The sequence below is a fragment of the Plasmopara halstedii genome, assembly GCF_900000015.1.
Source record: "Plasmopara halstedii genome assembly, contig: Scaffold_42, whole genome shotgun sequence".
Classification (NCBI taxonomy): Eukaryota; Oomycota; class Peronosporomycetes; order Peronosporales; family Peronosporaceae; genus Plasmopara; species Plasmopara halstedii.
Genome location: NW_020186963.1, coordinates 543,542 through 561,452, shown reverse-complemented (window position 1 = coordinate 561,452; position 17,911 = coordinate 543,542). Strand labels below are relative to the sequence as shown.

The following is a 17,911-nucleotide window of genomic DNA, read 5'->3' as shown; positions in this document are numbered from 1 at the left end:
GCTGCGACCCCCGGCGAGGTTTCGATTCGAGTCTTATCAAATCTTGCTGAACAAGGTGAATTGGACACCTTCATCGTAAGAACTTGGCCCATTTCTTAGAGAAAAAGATTGTCAAATTAGAAAGATGTTCGCTTCAGAAAAGATCGTTCATTCTAGAGATGCGCAATATATTTACTAGCATAAAACTTGCTTACAGCTAACATGGATTTAAAAAAGTGTTTTATGATATACTAATCCAACGAGATGACCCAGCTAGTCTTTGGACTTGCTTGCTTCATACAGCAGTAACCAGCGAGGTTTCTTGTTAGTATCATCCTTTTTCGTACGCGACTTGCGACGCTTCTGAGCTTCTACCTTGGCATTCAACCATGCCAGGTAGTCGTCTTTAACTGTGGTGCGCCATTTGATATACTGTTCTTCGTCAAATGGGCTGGTGGCAACCTCTTCACTGCTGATTCCGGGCGGTAAGCCAACCTCAGCGCTCATGATAGTGCTGGAACCAAGCGCAGCTGATTCGAGCGGGCGTTCAGTTCCTTCCGGATCGTTACTGGACAGGAGCAGATTGCTAGAAGCAAGAAAGAAGCTCTGGAGCAAAATTGGGGAATTATAGTCGTGTTAATCATGAGATATTACACAACTCCTGGTGGTGAACTTACTCGCGAGGAGACGCCTCCGAAGCGATTAGCTTCCCTGAACATATGTCGTTGATGCTGAAGAGATATAAACAAGTGCAAAAGTTAGTAAGCAGATCAAATGCATGCGGGGATATAATATTTACAAGTTCCAAATCGGTCAGGTCTTCCACAAGTTTCAATGGCTGGATTGGTCGCTGCAGAAAAACTGTCAGATCTGTCTGCGCAAATGCTGATTAGAGACGCTGCACCTACCAAAACGCGACGTTTCCATATTGTGTCGTCTTCCGCAGTCGCGGAAATAGTCTCATAGCCGCGCGCCGAATTTACGTGGTAGTCAATCAGATTCGCATACTCGTCATCATCAAATCCGTTATTTATTTCAAGCAACCTTTCGGTGATCTGTTAGAGAATGCGTGAACACCAGGATCAACCGATTACATTGGCTTTAATTACTGACCGCTTCCAATTCAACGTAGCTGATAGCACGCGGCAGACAAAGAAATGCACTAACAGTCCGCGCTAGCTTCACTGCAGCTGTTCCAACAAGACTTGATCGACCATCGCCAACGTCAAGAAGCTTCCCAGATGAAGAACCGTTTGTTCGTGACCCCAATTTAGTGAGACAGATGAGGCTTAGCTCTTTGGTCACAATATCTCCAGCTTCTTCGCTGTCATCTTCGCTATCAGATGAAACGAGGTCTACTGTGTTATTGACAATCTTCAGCATCGCCAGTGTTCGCGTTTTGCGTAAAAGATGATCAATATGGTCATCAAAAGTCAGCAGTGGGACGTCTAAACCACCGTCCACCTGTTTTGTACCTGGCTTTAGGTAGTTTTGCCGCTCATTCTCATTACTAGAAGCTTGGTCGTTACTCGTTTCATTGACATTGATACAATCTTCATCGTCATCTGAGTCAAAACGCAGCATTTCACTGTTGAGCTGTGGGGCCGGCTGATAACCTGACACGCGAAAAAATCTCAACAAAGATTAGCGCTCATTTATTCAAGACGGCAGCTTTGATCTTCGCACGATATCTAAAGCCGTTGACCTGCGCGAGAGCCTTAGCCACGCGTTGGTGCTTGAGGTCATGGATGCCGTCAAATTCGCCGTTCATCACTAGCTATGTTTAGAGGGATAAACATATTAGTGAATTTTTTTAATTATCACAGTTTTGGTGCTCAGTTTACAAAGTAAGATTGGAGGTAAATCCCATTATTTGGGGTCACACAGTATTTGCGCAACTGATTTGTCGTGCACTTTGCACCGAGAAAGCTGGAGCAAATAGCTTTACAATGAAAATGGTTGACAGCCTCTAGAGTAAGTACAACTTAGCTCGTTCTTGTGTACATATGTTGAGGTTATAGTAGTAGTAAACATTCTGCTCGCTCTACTAAGTTACTCTTTCTATTATAACGCCCGAAGCCCCCACTTTCAAAGGGGGTTATAAGACCTGATATAACGCCCTCCATAATAATGCGCACTGGCGGAGTTTGTTGGCAGTGCCTTCAGCATGTAGTCGGTACGAGGTTGAAACGATGTCGAAACGGGAGGCATATGATGGATCGATGAAACTGAAGTAATCAAATGGATTCATATTCTCGCCGGTGGCTTTCCTACACGGGCTGCAATGAAGTCTAAGCGCGCCCAAAGCCGATGCGGACATGGTGGGTGAATCAAGCTGTATTCTCGAGGCTCCCTGCAACGATCTGAAAAGAATAGGCCTAAGTGAAGGCGGGCATCTTTATTGAAGATGATGAAGTAATTACTGATTTTTTCTGAGGGCTGCTACGAAGCGTGTGACCTGGGAAACCGTTCACCAATTTTCCCAAGAGGTTAACAAACGGGAGAAAAATAAGTAGATTTTAAGACATCTGATGGCTGGCTACCTATAGTTATGGAACGCAATCGATTCTCGTTCCAAACTTTGTCCGATAAAATCCTGTTTTTCAGTACGTGAAAATCTGGGCCGTTCTCAGATCAGCTTGCGTTCCTTCCGATACGGTTCTGATTGGCGAAAATATTGGAAAACCCGCGGCGTGCAGTAATGTATACAACTATACAATAGTACGTCACATTCTGCTGAAAACCACTGGGATAGCCTCTGAGAGAATAAAAGTTGTGCTCGCCGACGAAGTCGATGGCTGTAATGTGACGCCTCTGGCTTCAATCAAGGACAAAGATTTGTCAACGAAAAGAAATATGGGTTGCATATCAAAGCAAGGCCTAGGTTGATAAAGGAACACTGAATTCATGGCTGGTACATATAATTTAGCGCGTAGAATGTTTGCGAAGGATTCGTGCAAACTCAAATTCAAAAATGTTTAGGGCTACAGGAAGCATCGAAAAGTTTACTCGGCTATTGTCTGATTGTTATCTCCATGCGCTCAAAATAGCGACATCGGAATCTCCAAATTGTTTTTAAGATACTGTCATCATTAATTGAGACCTGGAAGAAATCTGGCAATATTGAGCTGACTCGCGGCGGGAATCCTAATTCTCCGAAAGTTAAGATAATTTTTGATTGAGTCAAGTCTGGTTGGTGGAATGTCCTGTTAACTAATTTAAACATACAATCACTGCTCTGGCTTTCGTAACGATTTTAAGATATGGCACATTATGTTGCCGTGGCCGCTTACATCCTGACGCGCCCTAGGCTTTTATCGGTGTTAAAGGAGGCAGGGCTGCTCAGTGCGCCTTAATTCCCACGAGCGAGTGAAAAGCAACCTGACGGTTAATATGACCGAGTTACAGCTGTATCATCGCGACGAGCGAAACTGCAAACAGCAAAAACGTGAAGTGTAACCTCGATATCTGCGTCGTGCTTGACATTTTGCTCATCAATATAGGATGACTCTCTATGTGGAAGTTCGCTGCCCTGAAGCTGGCTAGTTTCCGCGGGCCCACCGAATACTTATCAGAAACGTTCATCGAGCAGGCCGGCAAAGACACGCCGTCCAGCAGTTATATTTCGCGACCTCTCTGTTGTTAAGCACGTCGACTATCTCCGAGGGTCACGGTATGCGTTAATACTCAAAATTTGCCTCCTTAGAACAACAGCAGTTTGGAACCTCGTTGCCACGTTTGCAACCAAGCTATCGACATTTGACTGAGTCATGAGAAAGGAATCGTGGTTAGACCGAAGTACATTTACATAAAATAACGAATACGTTCGCATTCTCTTCGGGTATAACCCAAAGACGTTATATCTCATATGTAAGAGGTCTGATTTGATGCGGTTTTATCGTGGTATCATTGGCCACAGAGACTGCATCGATGCGTAGGTTGATTGCATTTGATAGCGCCTTTTACCTAACAACACATTTTCTGTGTATCGCTTGCCTCTAGTATCGCTGTGTTTCTTTGATTCCTTGGCTCTCAGGCATAGCCTCGCACACTTTAGCCCATGACTTTCAATATCTTCAATTTAAACGATTAATTTTTCTCCAGAACAGAATCGGGGTCACTTCAGTAAGCTGAATTTGATCGACAGACGTTTGACTGGAGTTACTTCATGGCGGTTTCAGAAGATCTTGGGGTTTATTAATCACTTTATGTAAAATTATATATAGGCAGTCGTGGAGGCATGTAACGCTTTCTTCAGCGCAAACTCACTGAGTGGTAGTAACTCACCCCAGCACCGTGGTCTCTCCACGCGTGTGCTCAAAAGATACCCCCAACATTATGCATTTCGAGTATTTTAGCACATTATATGTTCTCGGGTCGTCAGCACTTGACGTGTCGAATTCGGTGCCGATGAGCTTAAATTGTGTTTGCTGAAAAAAAGCTATAAGCCACAGATGCATATACAACATAAAGGCCACCGGTAAGCCATCCTGACAAAACACATCGTTAAGGAACAGCTTAGCGGCATTCTCACCGGTCACATTATTCCGGTCACCGGCGAGTTGAGTCATCAGGATCAAACGGTTTAAAAATTCTCCAATACTGCTGTTACCAGGTACGCTTTTGATACAGCAAAAAATACTTCATCTACCAAAACCGGCAGGTTTGCCATAGGTGGGCAAAGGTACCACCGCAAGCGGCGACGACCTACCTCATTGATAGTTTTTACCGGCTCATACGTTTTTGACACTACTATATAACGCACACAGAGTGGCATATGTTATCTCATTTGAGGTGGCTGTTCCGAAATTTATCATGTGCTTTGTATCGTATCTGTACTTAAAACCCTCGTCGTGAAGGACCACTGCGTTGTGTGATATGGGAGTCAGTTCAATGCCTTGGTAAAATACATAGTAATGTAGGCGTGAAGTGGCATCTGAAGTGTCAAACACCTTGCATCCCAAAATTTTCCACAGCGTAACTTATTCTGCGTCTGACACATTCGTTATACGTCTCGGCTTATCAAATGGCGATGAGATCGTTGTTACACGAGCCAACATAAATTGGGACGACGTGGAAGCACTTCTTCCACCACGTTATGCAATCCTGGTTTAAGCCAAACCTGATATTGACGAAATAAGATAATGTTTCTACCACATTCTAAAAGAAATGCGGGTACGATATCGCTGTGTGGGGGGATGCATGGTTTATATAAAACAAAATTGGCTTTAACCCAAGCAAGGTCACCCTAACCTCGACGAGAACATACTATATTAAAATCAACTTTTCTCATGAGCAAGTTGCTTCTGAATTGTAGCATAAAGCTGACAAAACATGAATACGATGACGGTCCCATGCGTTCTGACGTTTGCTTGAAGCAGAGCTCAAAAAATTCAGCTAAGGTTGACGCGTCACAAGCGATGAGATTAATCAATCCGTATTCAAAGGATTCAGTGTCGGGACACACATGAAGCGTTCAGCACACCCCTGAAAATTGCCTCTTTAGCTGCATTTCAACGCCATTTGACTTCCATTTTTAAAAGAATAGAAACGTAGGTATAATGTCGGCACTTTTTGAACTGTACGTGAGCTAGCGGTTGACCAGGCCAAGCACGCTTATTCGGGACAAAGGCAATGACTTTACAATGATTTTTTTCTTTGCGATATCTGCCTGCAGACCCTGCTTCTTAGTAGTGCAACTCGGAAAAATGTTTTCATTGGCACCAATAACATAATTATCGATGTTAAAGAACAGCATATTTAGATGCACACATTTGAGCACCGTGCTTAAGTGTTTTCCGTGGTAGTTCACGCCGAATTTCCTACGCCATACATGAATACGGGAAATATACAGGTTTCTGGATAGCTATGGTGTGGTTTGCGCAGCTAACATTCGAGCGGACGTCATTGGGGTATGAGTCTGTCGCTGTATCATGAAAAGCCAACTCAAACGAGTTTCACTCTGACTATTCAGTGTAATTAGAGGATTCGCTGTCCTTCATTCGCGGTGGATGATTTTAAACCGTCTGTTTAGCGAAGTCAACAAAGAGCAGCCGACCATTCTGTGCGGCATATATCAGAAAACGGAGATTGTGTAATAAATTAGCTGCATTCAGCTTACTAAATGTATGCACAATTTGCCTGTCAGTTTAACAACGAAAATCGACGTCGAGCGTGATAGTTTGTCTACGTGCCTTGCTCGGAAGAAAGCGCTAGTGGCATTTCAGTTATACCTTGATTGGGGCTGTCGTCGTGCAATAATTAGATTGAATCAAATCAATGTCGTGGCATACTCCATTTTCTGGGCTAACACACGTGGTGGATGTCATCACATCGCGGTAATCCTCCAACAGAGGACAGCAAATGGTCCGCTGAATTGTGAAGAATACTGATTCCACTTCTTCCGCTCAGTGCTCCGCGAAAGTTGTAAATGACAGATCTATCCACAGCAATGATAGAGACCAGAATTTCCTCTGGGGCTAGCTGTGCCATTTCAACGGCGTTACCGTCTATCGATTCCGTGCGCGCATCCAATCAAATTTGTTTTTGCTTCATAACAGCACCTTTGGAGATCGTGGGGGTAGTTTTACAACCTCCAAATACTACCCAGTAACTTCATTTCCAAGTGAATAATTATTTCGGCAATTAACCGCAGTGCTTACCTCTCTAGACAGTCGGCCGATCACACAGTAGTGCTTAATAAGCAGTAGCGTCACAGCGACAAGATAAAATATTTTTGATTTTCTGATCCTAGTCTTTAAACGCACGTTTTCTATCGACTGTTGCACATGCAATTTTGAAATCCGGCCGCTTCCACTCGATCTTGACACAGGGATCTACAGATCACATTTGTTCTTTACCGTCCCGCAGGAGATACTCTCTTATAATCATGTCATGCATTATCCATTTCGTCCGAGAAGAGATACATGCTGAGTCCACGATGCACAATTGCCCTTTTCCATTTCATCCTCTTGCCTTGATTCACTGTCGCTGCTGCCCTCCGGACTGTGCTTGAGTCCATAGCGAAACTATTTTGCTATCAGTGTTGATAAATTTCATGCCCTGCACCGAAATTATGTAGCTTCGTTTCCCACACCAATGCGCTTCAGCTTTATAGCAGAGTTGGATTTATGCCATGCCAATAATCCACCAGCAGAGAAGTGTGGTACCAAATCTTTTCGACATCCAGTAAAAAAACCATGGCTCTTGATATTCAAGCCACACCAGATACAGAATAAGATCACATTACATATGTATGTCCAGGACTATACTAAGTACCAACGCCACAAACATCCTTGATTTAACTGAATGTTAAGCTTGATCTTTGCCACTTTTATCAGTGCCCTCTTAGCAAGTCGCAAGAAATGTCGTTCCTTATTTTAGATGTCCGAATCCTCCGTACTGCCTACAGCTTTCAGCAGTCGCTCGTCGAACGTAATTGCACGAAGCGCTTTTCAAAGCCGGGATATTTATTTTAATAGCCGGCAACCATGGCTGTTAGTCGTCTCTACTTCTGAAAAAGTCGCACCTGTTGGGGCTAGATATCAATAATAATGAAGTACTTCATATTCTGTTCATCCCCAGCTGGACGACTGCGTTAACTGGGACTCAACATTTATCCGCTCGGAATTCACCTTATGGTCTTGTGTGGGAGTAAATTTTTGTCGTACGTCACAACCAGGGGGGGGCACGCAAGGCATAATCCCTGGCACTACCATAGTTGCGATATTTGGGTTAACGGCAGGGCTGCATGGAAGTGAATGAGAATGTTAAGGTTCTTCTCGTAGAGCGTTCATTTTCACTACCCTATCCCACCTTCGCGAAACGATTGCTATACTCCCTGTTGATTGCGACGCTCACCCTTTCATCGAAATGAAAAGAAATGATGCGAAAAATATAGATCCGAGTAGCACCAAATCGAACTACCATGAAGAAGGTGACTCCGCGTGTGTATCAGACAAAATTGAAGAATTCTTAACAACTGAACATTATCCGCCAGTTGTCACCTACCTTGACGGGTAGACAAAAAATCGAGCGCTTCCGATTTGCGTGGTCGAGTGTTGCAAACACCCGCGACATCTGCCACTTCAAGTTTTCCAACGTAAAAATCATTTTACTGTGCAATCATCGTTAGTGTGACGCGCCAACGCTTTGTTTGGGGCATATTCAATTCTCGGTCATATTAACTTCTCTCATCAAGAGCAACATTTTTAAACGGCTCAGCTTTTGATATTCGGACGATGTGTTAAAGCATTTTAACTGGTCTTGTCTCATTTTCAAGTGCTGTTCATCCATGTCACAACAGAGGATACAGTCTTTGCAGAATTTCACGACAAGTGCTTCCAAATGTATCGAGCTTTGTGCACTTTGTACAGAAGAACCTTTGACTTTCAAACTCCGTGTGAGCGGGCACACAAATTTTGGACTCGTGCGCCTTTGCCAAGAATGAAACCGAGAGATTCTAATGAGTCCAAACTATTTGGTTGTATCACTTTTTCTAAACAAGCACATATAGAGCATTGGTTTTTTTTCCGATTAATACTCAACGCATACGTTTTATTCTCGCATGAAACATTATTTTTATTCAACGTGAGATTTACAGGCCACTTGAACCACATCCCCTTCTTTTTTAAGTTCTGTTATCTTTATAAACTTCGATGCTGCATCGCTTATTATATGAGTGCATTGTTAACCACGTACAATGGTACCGTTTTGTGTTTAGTACCATTAAACGAAATGTGCTAGGGTTGAGTACACAATCCTGCAGCCTTGCCTCGTTACACACACAGAATAAGCTCAAAATGTCGCGAATACGTCGCGAAACTAAAATATCTTTAATTATCAGGTACTCGAACAACCCAAGTTAGCGAATTATGCATTTTCAAGAAAACATAACCAGCTAAATGGATAACTAATATATATGTTATATGTTTTATCAGATTCAAACCTTAGAAAATGCATTACTTTTTGGATTATTATCACACTTGTATCATACTTAATGCGCTCTATTCCGATGCTACTCGACCACTTTAAATATTTGATACTAGTGGACTTATATCTATCGATACCAAAGTATTCATGAAGATAGTGGAAATCTGTAAGGAAAAGTCCGTAGTACACGTGGGCTGCTAACCGCCGACAAATAATAGCAATAGTCTATTGTGAGAAATAGTAACCGTTTTTAAGTATTAGTCGAATTCAAGTTTGTTTTTAAAATATGAGCTCTTGAAGTAGCAAGGGTAACTAGATGCCCTGGTTACAATAGAACCAAATCAGCCTCTGTTCTTGTGTGAATGCTTTCTCTGTGCTTTTGGTAAGGCTGATTAAAAGCAAAGCGTTTCATGTACGTTTGACGATGCAGCATTCAAAAATAATGATTCCTCTGTGCAAAGTGCACGACAATCTGTTAGATCTGGCAATAAATGCGACGTGAGCTGGCCACAATCATACGAAAGTATATACTATATTGCATATATGGAAGCAGCTCACGGACGAAGCTGCATTTTCAGGGTTATGAATGGGTTTGATACGAACATGCACCAGCTAAATCATAATTTGGTTATCATGACGCGAATTTTGCCTTGTATGGTTGTTTCATAAATTTGAAATGTCGGAGTTTAGCAGCGTTAATGAAAAAATATTGGCTTCACTTTCTTTGTAGCTTTGTCAATCATTCCATTTAGCCTTAAACCGTACTTGTGAAAAATTCACTGAGGATTCACATCGATGGCGCTTGATCATAGTGTCAATTGTTGACGGTATACAAACATGAGCAATAATTGCAGCTGTAAATTGAAGGCTTCTTGTACAAACTCAAGTAAAAGGGTAAGGTAGACTACCGAAAAATTCATTGTTTGATCCCGTGGAGGCGAGCTCGAGCGGCTTAGTGCTGCGGACTTCTGGGCAAGACCATGAGAAGACAGCCGACATTAAGTCGCAAGTAAAAGGCAAGGGTCAGCTCTGGTTGCAAAAGAAATTTTCCATACATATCACAATGTAACGGCATCGCTGAGTGTTATGCTCAGTGTTATGCTCATTCAGCGATGCAGTTACATTGTGATATCGATCGAAAAATCCTTACGTATGGGGCGGCGGGATAGCATCAAGAAATGTGTTTCACTCATTGAAACATCTGGGTTATCCTAAGGAATGTAACCCCCCCCCTTCATCACTCCAGACAGAAGATTTCGTTCAGCACTAGGATAACATATGAGAAATGATTCCAGATTACTTCAGTTCGATAAAGTCATCAAATGTTATAACAAGTGCCTCAGTAAGAAACTGATCTCATCATCTCTTTTGGATACGTCCGTCTTCGAGGTCTCTCAGGGGCGCTAATTGCATATAGGGATTACTGAGGAGTACTTCTGGTTAGAATTATGGTCGCGCAAGAGGTATTGGTAGCTGCACAGTGGAAACCAGAAATCGGGTTAATTTGAAGCTTAAATAGGGTTTAACTTTGCACGACGTCTTAAAGTAATAAGTGTGATCCCACACTCCCATCGGCTGTCGTATTTTTTTTAATTGTACCATATCTTGGTGCACATACCTATATATACCATTGTCAGTTTTGTCTCATGGATTAGAGCTAGAATCAGAAGAAAGGTCTGATTTTCTTACTGATCGTACTAAAGATCACTGGATATAAAATATACACGCTTGCGGTCCCGTTGCTAAGGTGTTTTGTCAAATTGAGCGTAAATTGTTTACTTACAAAACATCAAATACATCGTTCGAATATGGCTGCTTTTGTCCGTTAAATAAGCCGATTTCATAACAACAGCGAGTGTGACAGCGAAAGTCAATATGACGCTATGTGTGAAATTAACAAGGTCAGCACACAGAAAGTCCTGACAAAGCTCCCACATCTCGCTTTTGTCGCGTGTGCGGCTCGCAGCTCATCACGATGACCATGAAGTTGACCATTCACATTGGCATTATAATCTAGGTGCAATCTACCGACTCTGGCAGCCGCAGCCAACTGCCTTGAAAGCTTCGATCAAACGTTAGTAAAAGTGCTGCTACCATTTATGGACAATACCATGACCATCATCGTAGCTATAGACTTCACCCTAAGGATTTATTGGTCTACCTTACGTCAGAGGTCAGCTATTTATAGCTCTCAATGGAAGGCGAAGCGGTACCTTCAAGCCCCCCAGGTTTATTTGACACCATTTTATTCCTCTCAATTCTGTCGGCGCATTTGGGGGCTCAACGTCTCATCCCGAATAATTTGCTGGTCGACTTTGCGCAAGAGCCTGACTTTCTATACCAATCAAATAGACGATGACACGTAGGCGTAATTATTTGTTACTGACAACAATGCAATTTAAGAGTACCGCAATAGTACTCAGCGATGAAGAGACCTTCGGAACCTGGCCGATGTCCATTGCTTCCAGCTTGACTAGGGAGCTTCTATCATCCTAGCTCAAACTAGCCTTCGTAGCACGGAGGCTGATAAGCAAAATTATTTCGACATCTATTCCTTCCTTAAATGGTGTGACTGACGTGAAAGTTCTCGGTGCGAGCAACAACTGTACGTGTTAGATTCATGAAGTAGGTACCGTTACGATCCTCAAAAGCGAAGGTGTCAGGTTTTTAAGAGGTTTGTTTTGGTAGAGTGCTTACAGCTCATAATTTTGAGTTTTTTTGTCAAATTCATCCGGTATCATCGGTGTTGTGACATTTGTGATTTATCTGAGCAAGATCTTTACCGATTTTGGTGTTGCGGACAGCAGCCCATCACGCTGCTGTTGGCGAGACTACAATCATTAGAGATACGGCCAAGCTGTTTATTAATCTCGTTTTTAGCATGGCTTGCTGCTGGTTGAATTTCTGATCCAAAAGTCGTGCCATATAGCGGGATTTTGCCAATTTTTGATTAATTTGTTAGGCGCCAACATATGCCTGCTTTCCGCCAATCAACTTTAAACAGATAGTTGGATAGATCCAGGGGAACAACTTGGTAGAGAAAGGTCTTATGCAAAGAGACTGTAGTGTGGATTGTGCTATCTTTGCTCGTTGATGTTGCCTATTAATAACGCAAACAGTAGCTTTACTGATGTTTACATATGTAAATGGCCTGTCGAGCTTTTGTTTCCTTTGACAGGACCATGATGTTGCTCCGTCTTTGTGATAGGGAGGACCAATCGCATCAGAGAATGTAGACTGAATTGCAAAACGTGTCTAAAGTTCATTGAGTGCCGTGCTCCTCATGCGAGACGCTTCGGCTGATGGCTGGAATCGTCAAATTCAACACGCTGACGGCGAAGGCATTCAAAACGCGATTGATATCATGTAGTGATGAGGACAGCCACTGTTAGAATTACCCACATAGATAAAATCTGCAGTCCAAAAGACTAGGCCTCGATCACGCCACATCAAAATGCATACGATCATGCAATAAACGAATCGAGTATCACTCTTACTATCTCGAACAGAATGCGAATACGTCTCTTCATCTCTGCGAAATTACCGTATCCGTATCACCAACCTGCTCTTACGAGCCACTTGAATTCAAGCGCTAAAAGCGACAAAAACTCTCCCTAAACCTAGGTTTGCTTCCTTCTGGCCTATAATATGACGCGGATATCCGAACACTAGCGGTGACTTAAGTCACGGCGTGATAGTGTAGCTCAGAGATCGCATTTATCATTCAACCGATTTTGCTTCGGACGCACGAGAGTCGGTGTGCAGCCACAAATGATAGGACTAGGGCTTAGCTTACGAGAACTAGCCGCGGGTGGTTCGCCATCCGCTGGTATTTCTCAATGCAAAAGGGGGCTCGCTTCGCGCGGCAATAAGTGGTTCATTGGGTATATTGAAACTGTTACCAGTCTCGAATGAAAGAGAAGAATCCGTAATTTGATAAACTCATGGAAGTTTATGGCCCCAGTTCAACATATTTTCCTTCTCGCCGCGCAAGTAGGGCATACCCCATCGGTTTTATCTCATCTGAAAAATTGGCAGAATATCTCGCTCAGCGCTTTCTTATAAGTGATTTCTGACCGATCTTGTCGCAAGTTCTATTCTTGATCGTGAGCTGTATCAGCTGTCGCATAGAGATGAGCGGAGCTGCTGATACCAATGCTGGATAATGGTCGCATGGGACCCGGAAAATGGCACTTAGGTAAAGAGACAGCGTTCACACAATGGCAACAAATGATCAAACAAGGAGCAGAAATTTTAATTTTCTGTGCCGTGTTCAAGAGATAACCAGACGCTTACGGTATTCGTCTTATGCGCAACAATGTGTGCATACAGCTAGAGGACTCCCTTGAATACATATTTCAAGTATATTCTCTCTTTGGCAGGTAATATGTTGCAAATTTTCTGATCAAGAGCATGAATAAGAAGTTTATCATTTTGCGACGGCATTCAAAATCGATGGGTGTTTGTCTGAAGTGTTTACGATCCAACAAGAAAGTATTATCTTTGAATAAAACAACGACCAGGCTTATGTCAATGGAACGGCATCGTCCCTTTGCGATTTACCATACCGCCTTCGGTAGAACTGGGTGGCGGAGTACATCGACAGAATTATCTTGGATCAGGCCACTAGGGTTTATGACCACCAAAATGTGTTGACTAAATGGTTGATAGAAGCGGTGAACACGGAATTGATTTCATTTTTCGATTGGTGAATACTGTAGCGGAGTTATACGTACCCATGTAAGAAAGGGCGAGTCGCAAAAGATTGCACGACCGTCTTTAGGTGTGGATTACACAAGTTAGTGTAATCACACAGCGGTGTGGCTACATCTTAACAAGAAGCCACCACGGGGCAGGATTGCCAGTAGTAATGCATATTACTATATTAATTAGGTCTTGCTATATCAATTTGGTATTACTATTTTCTTACTTGAAAAACGTAGGGTTTTAGATATTGGCGGCTCTGCCGCAACTAAAGCGATTGAAAACAGTTTCGATTTCGAACAATGTATTTGTTTGCCGTGGTTAAGCTTTTAGTACTTGGATATAGCGGATTGCGATCCGTTGCATTCGTACTGGTTCTTGTATAGAACGAATGTCGGTGACCTTAAGTAAGCTTCCTCTAAGCAAAGAGCAACGGCAGCCCCGCTGCACACGGAAGCACTTGTAGTCAATCTAGACCCGAGTCGTTAAGACTGATCCTCCGTATGGCTGAAACAGTTCTCCTATTTGCCACAGGATATGCATGACGGGCTTAAAAAGCTGAAGTTTCTGCTTGGCCCTTAGGGCGTGCAACACTTGGCTTCACAAAGACCTGAAGCGATCGGCGTTCGCCTAGAGTTGTTTTCAAGCTATGAAAACGAGCACCTAGCGAGAAGATGTCAGCGTCAACTGCCTTCATGACGCCACCGTCGACGACGAATGACTCTTCCCGACCCAGGCCGCTCATGGTAAGCATTAAGACCGTCGATGGTAAGGATGGAGATAACTCTTGCTCTAGGTGAGAATGGCCGAGATGGCTAGGGCGTCCGCCATCCTCTGACTGAGCAACAGCGCTTGGCACTAGCTATCGTCAAGCTCGGGAGTCGAGCATAAGAATTGGCACTGACGTGCGGTACTTCAATGAAACGGCATTTCCCGCCTGGGCGGAACTGAATCTGCGGATATTACGGGCAATCTTGCCACGTAACTAGGCATATCGCGTGCGATCACATTTCCTCGCTGCCTGACAGGGTAAGAAGAAGTTGGAGGACTTTGTTCATGAGTTGAGAACTCTCGTTGCCGGGACGGCAGCCGATTTTCTCCCCGAGGCCGTCGCAATGACCGTCATCATGGAGAATTCTCGCACTGGTGTGGCCAGAATGAAAGTCTTCCGTGTGTATCCATCTTATTTTAAAGAAGCGGCGAATGTAGCATTATTTGCCCAATTAAATTTCAATTTGGCATGACTTGGTTGGACTGCATACCCTCAGAGCTGCCGAGCGGGCCTGAGCCAATGCATCTCAGCTATGCTGAGAAAGAGGAGGGAGAGCTCCGAGCTGTGGAGCAGCGTTTAACCACCCGACGGTGCTTTGGCTGTTAAAACACACGTCATCTTTGGACTGACTGTCCCCTCGTCAAGGTTCGTTGATCCGAGTCCCGCTTCTCACCAGTCGGGATTGTCGCGGATAAACGACAGCACCCAGTAGGCGCGGAGCGCCCTACTGCGGTTAAACTGAGTTCTATTGAGTCTCAAAGCGGTAGAGGGCAGCAGGGCCTAGCATCAAAGCGCCCTGAAAACTTGATCACGGAACGTGTGTACAAGCTGGGCTTGCTGGGCGTCAAAACGATCGTGAAAGGCTTTAAGAGGCCATGGAATATACTCATCTACTTCGGTACGTCAAGAAATTATGCTCGACTCTCCACCGTGGAAGGAAGTCAGCTGTATGCTGGCGCTAAAAGTGCGTTTGAGTGACACCATCACTGTGCGCTTAGCGACGGGGACTTGTGTCACAATGCCGAGGGCCCCTGTGGAATTCGTTGTCAATTTCTTGACTTCGACAGCGTGGAACGCTGCGTATTCTTATACTTAGATTCAAGGAGTGACCTCATCTATAGGATGGCGTAGTTGGAACACAAACCCACCATTGCTAAAACGTAGAAGCACAATTGACGCGAGCACTTGATCGGAACGGTCAATGTGCTGGATGTCAGAGTATACGAGTTGTCAAACACCGAGGGTGTATTGGACAAGAGTCCCGAGCGTGACTCGCGGGCTGATCGTGGTGAGGCACGTAAACCGCTCAGCGCTGCTCCAGTTACGAAGCAATTGCTGCATGCTAAGAGTGGCATGATCGGCCAAGGGCCGAGGTATCAAGGGCGAGGAGCGTGTGATGTGGGTGAAGTGGCACCGAATCCACTGAGCTCTGAACACCATTGGAAGCAAATCCTGCATGCCAAGAGTGGGATGGACGGACTAGGTCCTTTTTTGGACAAGGCAGTTCAGATGCTCGTGGAGCGGCACGTTACCCACTGGATGAATTTGCAACGGCGACCGTATGTTAGCTGCAAAACGCTGGGCGTCGACCCTGACCCAGGGTGTGTCTACCGAAAACGATAATGTACAGCTATAAACCCTCGTTAATGGTATGACGGGACAGGAAGGCGGTGACGTCACCCTCGAGGCTATTCCCACGGTGGATGCTCTTCTTGAGCTGGACGGAATTACCTTCGAAGAGTTTAGCGCTGCCTTGAAGTCAGGCAATTTGATCAAGGTAGTCATTATAAGAACGTACGAGGAGATTGACTCGTCGTCGCTTCTGGGTGAAGATGTTCTGCAGGACACTAAGAGGGTGCAGAACGAATGAAGGGAGTCGTCGATTGTGAAGGATCGCTCGAATCCATTTTTCTTTTTGTAAAGAATTCAAGGATGTCGTTTCCAAAGACCCGCCGTCGGTCCTAAGTCTGGACCAACATGTGCGTCATGAGATTGACCAGGTTCCGGGAACCAAATCCTGCGTAACATGCCATTGGCCCTTGCCTAAGGAGCAGTGTGACGTCATTAACGCCTTCTTCCGTTCAAAGCACGATGCAGGAATGGTGCGTGAGAGCAAGTCTCCCCATTTGACACCCACGTTTTGTGTCCAAAAGCCGAACGGCAAGTGGCGTATCGCTCACGCTTATAATAAGTTAAATGCTGCCACCAATTCGGCAACAGACGCCGATTCCTAGATAGGATGCTCTCCACAAAGATATGGTTGGCTGTACAAAGTACAGCGCACTCGACTCGATCGATGGGTATTACCAATTGCTAATGAGAGCGAGTGATATTCCGCTGACAGCAGTGACTACTCCGATCGTGATGCTCTGTGAGTGGCTGGTGATGATCCAAGGGCTGTCAAATGCTCCAGCAACATTTACACTTCTCGTGACTCAGTTGCTCAGGCCCCATCGGGCGTATGCACAGATATACTTCAACGACATCTTCGTCCGCAGTCGAGCGGGGCGCGGAGGGACAGATGTGGAAAACTATATCGTCTATTTCATAGCGGTGCTCGAGTGCATGCTCGCTATTAAGTTGTATGCTAATGCTGATAAGTGTATTTTATTTATTCCCCCTTTTAGGGTGCTTCATTGGGAAGCGAGGCCTTCGAGCGGGTCCCGCTAAGGTCAGGGCCATTGTAGACTGGCCGGTTCTAAAGAATCAAAAAGGACTTGCGCAAGTGGCTTGGCCTCGCCAACTTCTTACACAAGTATAGCGCAAGTTATGCGGAAAACGGCACGGCCATTGTCAAATCTCCTTAAGAAGGATAAGCAATGGTGTTGGGACACCGAGCATCAAGAGACTTTCAACAGAGTCAATGACAGCCTCCTTCATGCACTAATACTGGCGTCGCCGGACCCCGATCGTCCTTTGAGAGTCGTCTGTGACGCTTCGGACTTTGCCATCGGCTGTGCGCTGTAGCAAGCAGATGCTGAGGGGCGAGATCGGGTGATCGCCAGCTTAAATCTGCGGAGAGGGACTACCCAGTCCACGACAAGGAATTGCTTTCGATGAAGAATGTACTTGTCGAGTTCAGGGTGCGCTTGCTTGGCTCAAGCCGTTTGTGATATACACAGATCATGCTTCACTACGTATTGTGACTCAGTCGTCTCACCTCTCGCAGAGGATGACCAGGTGCCCCCCCCTTCTCCGCAGAATATATCTTCAAGGTGAAGTTTAAGCTAAGAAAGCAGAAAGCCTGCTCATGACACGACGGTGACGTCGTCAGTGACGGATTTGATCCCCGCCGCATACGCGGGTGACAGTATGTGCGTAGTGCTGCTACGAGCTTCAGGAGCAAGGTGTTCTGAAACTTGGACAAAAATTTGTCGGCGCGTTTTCGCGCACGGTTACGTTAAATAACGGTTTGCTGCATTATAGCACTGATTCAACAGATACGCCACAAATGGCGGTTCTTCGCGATGATGATAAGACGTACCGTATCTTTTATGAGGCCCACAAAATCGCACTCAGTGGTCG

At 44.6% G+C, this 17,911-nt stretch overlaps 1 protein-coding gene across 1 annotated transcript; it reads right to left on the bottom strand.

Annotated features, from left to right (window-relative positions):
- Positions 1-252: 252 nt before the first annotated feature.
- Positions 253-1,750, bottom strand: PHALS_09478 (uncharacterized protein; the record flags this gene model as incomplete). Its single annotated transcript, XM_024723225.1, has 6 exons — positions 253-585; positions 657-710; positions 779-829; positions 888-1,034; positions 1,093-1,595; positions 1,666-1,750. The coding sequence occupies 6 exons, from the start codon at positions 1,748-1,750 to the stop codon at positions 253-255; spliced, it is 1,173 nt and encodes a 390-aa protein (XP_024571721.1).
- Between the last annotated feature and the right edge of the window lie 16,161 nt (positions 1,751-17,911).